Raw genomic sequence first — 8,382 nt, 5'->3', positions numbered from 1 at the left:
GAGGGGAAACCTAGGGCTCAGAGAGGTGCGGTGACATGCCCAGGGTTCACAGCCCCTAAGTAGTAGAGCCAGGATTTGAACCCAGACCTGCCAGACCCTGAATCAGCCTTTCTTTCTGGGCACAGGTTGATAACTCTGAGACTTTGTAGTAAGGGAACCAAGACCTTCAACGTGAGAAACAGATGTTTGTGAAGACAAGCTCAAAAACTCAGCAAGTCTGTCCACAAAAACTGATAATGTGGCTCAACTGATGCAATGTCCACACCCTAGAATTTCCCTTCCAGGAACACAGCACTTTGCATACCAGAGCCCCCGCCTTCCTGTCTTTCATGTTCTGGTCAGGATGAGGGAGAAGCTGGGGCAGCCTCTCTAGTGTGTGTTAGGACATGGCATTCCGGAGGAGGTTGTGGGCGGGCAGCCCAGGGGCTGTGGGGGAGGGTCCAGTAATGATAGTTTCTCACCTGCAGAAGTGCATGACTGTCAGCAAAGCACACTGGAAAGGGTGGGGTTGAGTCGGGATGGTGAGATTTCCCCATGGTTAGTAGGTTAAGGCTAGAGTAACGTGCTGGTGTAGGGTGGGGCTCCAGAGAGGGGGACAGACACCATTGCTCTGGAGGCAGGCCAGGGGGGCTGCTGCCTTTCTGCATCTGTACCCTTCTCTCTGTTTTCTTTGTGTTAGTTTACCAATCTCTCTCTGTTAGTTAATCCTCTCACTCCGTCTGTCTCTCCCTATCTATTATTTATGTCTATTTTTGTTTACTACTGAGGAAACCAGCACATGGTTGTGAAATGAAGGTCCTGGCGCAGGAGGTGACATACCCATGCTTGGTCTGGCCTCAGACACACCCTTGACTCAGAGCCCTGTTAGGCTGGTGCCAAACTCACACATCTAGCTATTCATCCTGCAATATTTATTCAGGGCCTGGAACACACCAGGCTCAGACTGGGCTGAACCAGTCAGAGAGGCTGTCGAAGTGCCCAGTCTACAGGACCTGATTCTGGGGGAATCACCCACCTTGTCTCTGGTCAGCATAGCCCTCTCCACTGCCCTGGTCCCTGGGCCCTCTGGTGTGCAGAGCCCTGGACCATTTGCCCTCCACCCCAGTGTGACAGCAGATCAGAGGTCAGGCCACCCATGTGGCCGTCAGAGTGGGGCTGGAGGCCTTGAGTGAGGTATCACAGGCATAGTGGCATTCTCTGAAATTCAGTGTCCCCAGATACCTGGAGATCTGGCAGCCCCCTGAATGATAAGTGCTCTTCAGTAAAAATAGGCTCTTCAGGGACTGGCCAAGACCAGGAGAAGGCTGGCTGGGAGCACCAACCAACTGACCCCCCAAACAAACCTCCGGTCCACAGCTGCCCAGTGCCTGAAGGGATGGCCACCTCCCAAATGTCCCTCACATACAGGCAGCCCGAGGGTGAGGCCGGGGCAAGGCAGTGACAAGAGGGAGGAAGGAAGAGGCTGTGGTTCTTTAAGGGGCTGAGCCAGCAAGAAACTCCACTACGTGGGCGCAGGCCCTTAGTGAGACCAGAAGGTGGGCAACGGCAGAGGCTGGCTGCTGCGCTGTGAAGGCAGGGGTCAGGGCATCGCTGTGTGCTGGTGGGGATCTCAGGATTACAGGAACTTTAGACTCCTGCAATCCTGGATTTGTGGACTCTTGGACCCATCGATGTATCTGGATGAGCTCTTTGAGGCCAGATGGTCTAACTTGGTCTCCATCTCCTCCTTCCCCAGACACGCTGAACAGCCAGGGAAAGCCAGAGGGAGGCAGGGAGCCACCCAAGGTCACGCAGCAAGTCAGAACCGACCAGAGTGTGGGGCTGGCCCCTGCCTGGCCACATGGCAGCCCCCTATTCACGAGACACAGTGTGTGCCTGGTCAGCTCGGGCAGTGCCAGAAGAGGAGGACATGGCGCTCCGGCTGGGGAAGTAGAGCACAGCAAACCAGCAGAAGATGAAGACACCTGTTAGGGGGAGAGGGCCTCGGTGAGCTGGCAGGGGGCCGACAGAGAGCGGCCCGGCCGCGGGCTGTCTGGAGGAGAAATTGCTCCATTGAAAAAAGAACCAAATAGAAATTTGGGGAATGAAAAATAGAGTCCTTGAAATAACATCTCATGCGTGTGTGTGTGTGTGTGTGTGTCAGTCACAGAAAAGAAAGAACAAAATAAAGGGATTTTCGGACACAGAAAACCACCACCACCACAGTCAGTTTCTCCCACCGAGCCTCTAAAGGATTACTACAGAATGCACTGCAGCAAGAAGAGGGCAGGTGTGAGGTGTAAAAATTATAGTAAGTACAGAAATTGGTAGAAAACATAAAAACTGTGTGTTTAAAAGAAATTTACAATAAAAACTCTAAACAATACGAATACTGAGAAGAGTTCAAGGACAGTTAACATGTGCTGAGAACTCTTGTGTTTGGGAGGAAGATAAAGTCTTGAGTAACTCACATTCAGCTGACACAACTCAATAGAGAGAAGTGTTCAGGTGTGACTAGAAAGGGTAACCTCTGAGAGAATAATGATGTAATGCACGGTTTCAAGATGGGTCTATCCCCAATCCTTAACCCCTGGGATTTTCCAGATGTGGACTCTTGATTTTTCGTCTGGAGACCATCTAACATGGCCTAATAATAATGACTTTTGTGTTATTAACATAGTTGCCACATATTGAAGGCCTACAAGGTCCCTCACATGCATTATCTCAGTCATTCATCATGAAATTTGGTGAGAAACATATTGGGATTATTCCAACTTTACAGCCGGCTGGATCAGAGGACCTGAGTGGCTTTAGGTGAGTGGAACCAGGATCCGAGCCCAGGCCTGCCTGCCCCAGTGCTGCCAACTACAATACCACTACCGTCCCCTGAGGCATGGGGAGCCAGCCCTGTTTCTGGGGGGCTCCCACCCACTGGATGTAGGATCCCTGGGCTCCTAGTGACCTGCTGGTTGGATGAGACTGCGTCAGAGCACACACTTGTCATCCCTTCCCAGCTACTCCCTCTGAGTCAGGCTGTGATGCTTCTTTAAGCTGTGTGTGAGACAGTGTGAGGGGCACAGAGACAGGGAAACCACGGCCCACACCTTGGGCACCTGCCCCTTTGCTGGGGTAACAGAGGAAGGACCCTGTGGAGGCAAGTTAATCATTTCCTCCATTAATCATTTTCTTCCTGCCTCCGTAGCTCCTTAGCTGCCTTCCTGGTCACAGCTGATTGGACCAGAGATGAATACCTGATGCAAGATGGCCCAATCAGATCCTTGACTATCATAAGTTCGGAGAGGAGACTGCATCAGACCCTGGGCACTAGACCTGAAAAGCCACATAGGTAGAGGCAGCCGTACTGGGGAGCCCCCTGGGAGCCACGGGTGGGAATGGACCAGCGGAGAGAGGAATGAAGGAGTTTCCACAGAGAGGAAAAGGTGAGAGCCTTACATGTGCCTCCAGAGAAAAAGATGGAGTAAGTATCTGCTTTGGTTTTGGTAGCTTTTCCTGACCCTGGTGTCAGCTCCCACGAGGGCAGCCAGCCTTCCTGCCCTGAGGTCTGTAAGTGAGCCCTGGATATTTAAAATCAGCTTGATTTGAGCCAGCCTGAGTGGGATCCTGCTTCTTGTCTCCATCCCCTCCCCCACCCAACAACACCCCCTGGTGCCAGTGAAGCAGCCGGTCCCCTCCGCGGCCCAGGAGCCTCACCTTGCAGGGAGTTGAACAGTGCAAAGACATAGGTGGTAGACAGGCCCAGGGGAGTGAGCATGGCCAGCCACCAGGTCACACCCACCAGGCAGGAGAGGCCCAGCACGGTGAAGACCCCCTTCCAGTTCTGCCCCTGCTCCTTGCCCGCTGTGGAGCTTGACAGAGTGCAGATGTTCCAGGCTACCAGGCCCAGGACCACGGCATTGAAGAGAAAGGTGATGAGGAAGTAGCCATGGACGGTGACATAGAGGGCAGAGACGGCAGTCTTCTCACGGAACCAGCACCTGAGGAAGGTGGAGGTACCCCTGACTGGCAAGTCCCATGCAGTGTCCCCTACCTGACCTTCTGTGACCAAGAAGATGCCTTCCACCATCTCTACCCATAAAGCCCTGCTCTCCTGGCGAAAGGACTGTCATGAGACTCCATGTCTCTTCTCCAGGCAGCCCTGGGCTCCCAACCCTCCAACTAGAGTCATGAGATTCCATGTTATGAGACTGCTGTCTCTTTAGACCAGTGAGTGCAAAAGGGCCAATTTGGCCCCAAAGACATGTTTTGTTTGCCCCATGTTATATGGTAAATAATTGGACTAATGACTGCCCTTTAAAAAAGAGCTTTTCATGTAAAGATCCAGATTTCTGCTTTTTTGTAAAATCATACACCTGGTTGCTCTGTGGACACCCTCCTGAGGGACAGTAATCAACTGCTTATTAGATGAGTATGTGACTGACAGTCTACTGCTCTCCCCACCTAGGCCACCACATGCACTTATGTCACCTCTCCAGCCCCTGTGACTGGGGCGATACGACTCAGGCCCCACCAGCTCTTCTTAGCACAGAACCATGAGCCTGGGTTGGGTGCCCGGGGAGAGTCTCAGCTCATCCCGTGGGCTCCCTGCACACTGCAGGGGCGAAAGGCCCGAAAGAACATGTTAATCAGATCCCTGTTGTACAGATGAGGAGACTGGGGTCCTGGGAGGGGATGGGCTTGCCCAAGGTCACACAGCAACTCAGAGGCAGAGCTTAGATAGAACCAGGCTGCTGCAAATATTGGGCAAGGTGTGCCCTGCCCAAGGGCACCTGGCTGAGGGGGCAGGTGGGAGCTGAACTCCAGCTTACCCTTCACCTACCAGGTGCCAGTGAGCTGGCGGTGGCCCAGGCTAGAGCAGGCATCCTGCCTTCCGGTCCAGTTCTCCCTCCTCCTCAGGCCCCCTCTCTCATCATACTTCCTCTCTCCAGGCCTCAGTTTAACCCTCCCAGGCCACGAGCCAGCTGCATCTGAGGATGCTACGCCTTACTTAGGATTACTTGACGTACTCTTCCCAGGATTCCCTCCTGCCCCACCTCCCTGTGACCCTGACATGTGCAGCCAGGGACCTGATAACAGCCCTGCTCCCACAGCCACCACTCACAGCTCCAGCGTGGTAATGTTCTTCTTGTCGCGGATGGCGTAGCGGCCGTAGCTGTTGGCACTCCCAGTGCCAATGACCATTAGGGCAGGCAGGCCTGGGGGGCGGGGGAGGCGCATGGCATTGCTAGGGCTCCCTCGGTATGTCCTCCTCCAAGACCCCCTCCAGCTGCCCACCCCTTGAGCCCTGAGCCTGTCTGAGAGAAGGAGCCTCCTCTCTGTCCCAGACTGGTCTCTCTTCTGCACCTTCCAGCACCAGCCACGCCCTCTGCATGTTCAGGCTGCACCTACCCCAACCCACGAGGCTCAGCTTCAGGAAGTAGTGCCCGAAGTAGGTGTTAAAGACCTTGATGATGAGCAGGTAAAGGTGGAAGGCTTCTAGGCCCATCCAAGTGAAGACACATAGCAGGAAGTAGTGGAAGACGGCCCCCCGGGCCCAGCAGGTAGCATCGGACCAGTTCGAGCCCTGCCCCACATTGATGAAGAAGGCCAGGTTCAGGAGAAATAAGCTAATGCTCAGGGCCACATGAATCTTGGGGGCATCTTCTGACTTGAACCTCTGCCAGGAAAACCTGGGGTGAGAAGGCCAGTGAGAGTCTGAAAGGGTCACAGCTCTCAAGGGGCACCCAGCCCTCTCCATCCCACCTCCTCTGTTCCACCTGCCAGCACCCAGCGTGTGAGCACCCTCAGGTCCAAGCCCACAAGCTCTTGCATGGCCCGCAAGGCCCTGTGGGATTCAGCTCCTCCTGCCCTCATCCCTTGATCCAGTGCTTTACCAGCTGCCCACCTTGAAATTCCCTGAGGGCATTCAGCTTTTCCATACTCCCTCACTTTGCCTGAACTCTTCTGTCAGCTCTCAGTGCCCTTCCCTGCTTACTCCACCTTCAGAACTCCCCTTGGGCGTTTCCTTCTGGGGGCACTGTCTCTGAGCACCACTTATGTCAGGCTGGCTCCAAAGGTTTCCAGCAGCCCCGTGTTACTCTCTCCCCTCCCCTAAGCGCTGTCTCTCCCCATGCTGTGACCTTGGGCCCAGCACGCTAGGCAGGAGGAGGCCCTGGATGCACTGGCTGAGAGCGTGGTGGCGGACAGGGCATGGGTGCATGAGGTCTAGGATGTAGTAGGAAGAGTGAGGCTTAGAGAGGGACAAGGACTTAGACTCACAGAACAGAGCAGGGGCTCCAGGCTCCTGGCCCAGTGCTTCTTCCCAGGGTTCACCTCCCTCGCTGTGGAGTTCCCACTAAGAATTCCTAGCAAATCAGATCCCAAAGGGCTCTCATCGGAGGGATGGGAGCCCCAGCGCTGCCTGAAGAGGGGACATGAGGGATAATGCCCACCTCACCTGAGATGCCAGTGACCCTTGGCACCCTTGGGAGCCGGTGACAATTCCTCCTGGCTCTCCAAACCCGGCTCACAGGGGCCAACAGTGCAGCCAGCTGGGAAGTCATGCTCAGCTCACTGGTTTGAGGGCAGTGTCGTAGGCCAGGGCTTAGGGGATGGGACCATGGATGGCATCACTTACACTCATGGTTTGGTCTGACATGGAGAGGCTGGGGCTAGGGGGAGCTGCAGCCCAGAGCCAAATGGTGATGGAGGCCAAGAGGCATGGGAGGACCCCAGACTGGGAGTCAGGAGACCCCAGAACTGCTCCAGTTAAGTCACGAGTCAGGAGGCTGGGGCTGGGCAGGCTGGGCACAGGGCACAGCGGTCTCTGCTGCTTCTGCCTGTCCTGCACTCACTCCCCCTTCCAGAAACAGCCCAGATTTCCCTGGGGAACACCCTTCCCCATGCTTAGCTATGACGTTTGGGTGAGGTTGGCCCTCTGCTAGCTCAAACCCAAGAGCAGGCACATGACCTGGTGTGGCCAGACAGGGTCATCTATCCCTTGGCCACACTGAGTCATAGGCACGTGGTCCAAGTTAGACCAGTAAAAGTCAGCTCTGCTATACATGGGATGAAGTTGCAGAGAACCATACACACACACACACACACACACACACACACACACACACACACACACACACACACACTCCACAGATGAATGCATGTAAAAAATTGTGGCAACCGCATCCTAGTTAGTAGCACTGTACCAATGTCAATTGTCTGGTTTGACATTGTATGACAGCTATGTCATCATTGGGAAAAGCTAGATGGGAGGAAACACAGGGCCCTATGTACTACTTTTGCAACTTCCTGTTTGCTGTAATTATTTCAAAATAAATATTTCTAAAAGCCTCAATGCTGGGATTTAGTTTAGAATCTTAGTTGCTTAGCTGCTAAGAAACTGTGATACAAGTCTGGGGCTCCCCAGGGCCCCTGAATGTTGAGAAGCTGCTTCACATGACAGACAGAGGACCCAGCAAACTTGTAAGCCACAGTGGGAGACCAAGTCCTGGCAACATCTTTTGAGCCCCTGGATGCCTGATGTGATCACCTGGAGCTTTTCAATTACATGAACCACACTTTTTCCCCTCCAATTTGAACTGAGTTTCTGACACTTGCAACTGAAATAGCCCTGACACATTTCAACATTCAACCCCACTGTATAGGTGAGGAAACGAAGGTTTGAAGAGGGTATCGATATGATGCTGCATAACCAGGGTGCTTTCTACCCTGTATTGTTGCACCCTTGAGGGCAGGAGGGTGCTGTGGGGTAGGGATGTGGTCACCCACCTCAGGATGGCATAGAGGACAATGGTGAAGGCCAGGAAGATCATGGAGGCTCCACAGCCAGCCTGGGAAATGCGAATGAGGGCCTTCACGGTGGCCTGGTCCAAGATTGGCCTCTGTGGGTGAACCCCCAAACCGGGCATCAGTGGAAGCCAGCCCCATGCACCCCACAGAACAGGCCTCTGCCAGGCAGCCTCTCCCCTGGGGCAGGAGCCTTGGCCCCTCCAGAACGGTGGAATCAGTGTGGGTGAGCTGTTACCATCAGCAGGGCAAAGAAGGTCAGGTGGTCACAGCGGCAGACAGTCCCTGTGGCTCTGAGCTCCGTGGAGCAGCCCTTGGAAGACCAATCTCCTGTAGATCCTGGAGGGGAGGAGAGGGGACCGTGAGGGAGGGGAGGGAAAGCATGGAGAGGCGTCCAGAAAGGGGGAGAGGGAGGAGCCCCACGGGTGGAGCCCTGCCTCCTAAGGGAGCCCCATCCTCCCTGCCCCTCTTAGCCAGAGAAGGTCCTCCAGGGCCTACCTTTAGTCACATCCCAGAACACACAGCTGAGAGTCACGTTCTGAAACCAGAGTGGGAGTCAGGATAGAGGTGGGTGGTGGTGGGAAGGTGGGAAGAGGGGAG

At 54.5% G+C, this 8,382-nt stretch overlaps 1 protein-coding gene across 6 annotated transcripts in view; it reads right to left on the bottom strand.

The window, feature by feature from the left end:
• Nucleotides 1-896: 896 nt before the first annotated feature.
• Nucleotides 897-8,382, bottom strand: part of ADGRG3 (adhesion G protein-coupled receptor G3) — a 31,577-nt gene continuing 24,091 nt past the window's right edge. For 5 of the 6 annotated variants that reach the window (XM_073226189.1, XM_073226190.1, XM_073226191.1 and 2 more), the window contains 7 exons: nucleotides 8,281-8,320; nucleotides 8,021-8,121; nucleotides 7,765-7,877; nucleotides 5,386-5,666; nucleotides 5,099-5,192; nucleotides 3,776-3,974; nucleotides 897-1,964 (listed from right to left, as the gene is read on the bottom strand). In XM_073226189.1, coding sequence (XP_073082290.1) covers nucleotides 1,473-1,964; nucleotides 3,776-3,974; nucleotides 5,099-5,192; nucleotides 5,386-5,666; nucleotides 7,765-7,877; nucleotides 8,021-8,121; nucleotides 8,281-8,320 — 1,320 coding nt within the window. In that variant the 3' untranslated portion in view covers nucleotides 897-1,472. Of the gene's footprint in view, nucleotides 1,965-3,690; nucleotides 3,975-5,098; nucleotides 5,193-5,385; nucleotides 5,667-7,764; nucleotides 7,878-8,020; nucleotides 8,122-8,280; nucleotides 8,321-8,382 lie in introns of all 6 variants that reach the window. The other variant, XM_017675662.3, reaches the window with a different exon arrangement.

The sequence above is a fragment of the Manis javanica genome, chromosome 17 (genome assembly GCF_040802235.1).
Source record: "Manis javanica isolate MJ-LG chromosome 17, MJ_LKY, whole genome shotgun sequence".
Classification (NCBI taxonomy): domain Eukaryota; kingdom Metazoa; phylum Chordata; class Mammalia; order Pholidota; family Manidae; genus Manis; species Manis javanica.
The sequence above is the reverse complement of the archived record's forward strand: the minus strand, read 5'-3'. Positions and strand labels throughout refer to the sequence as shown.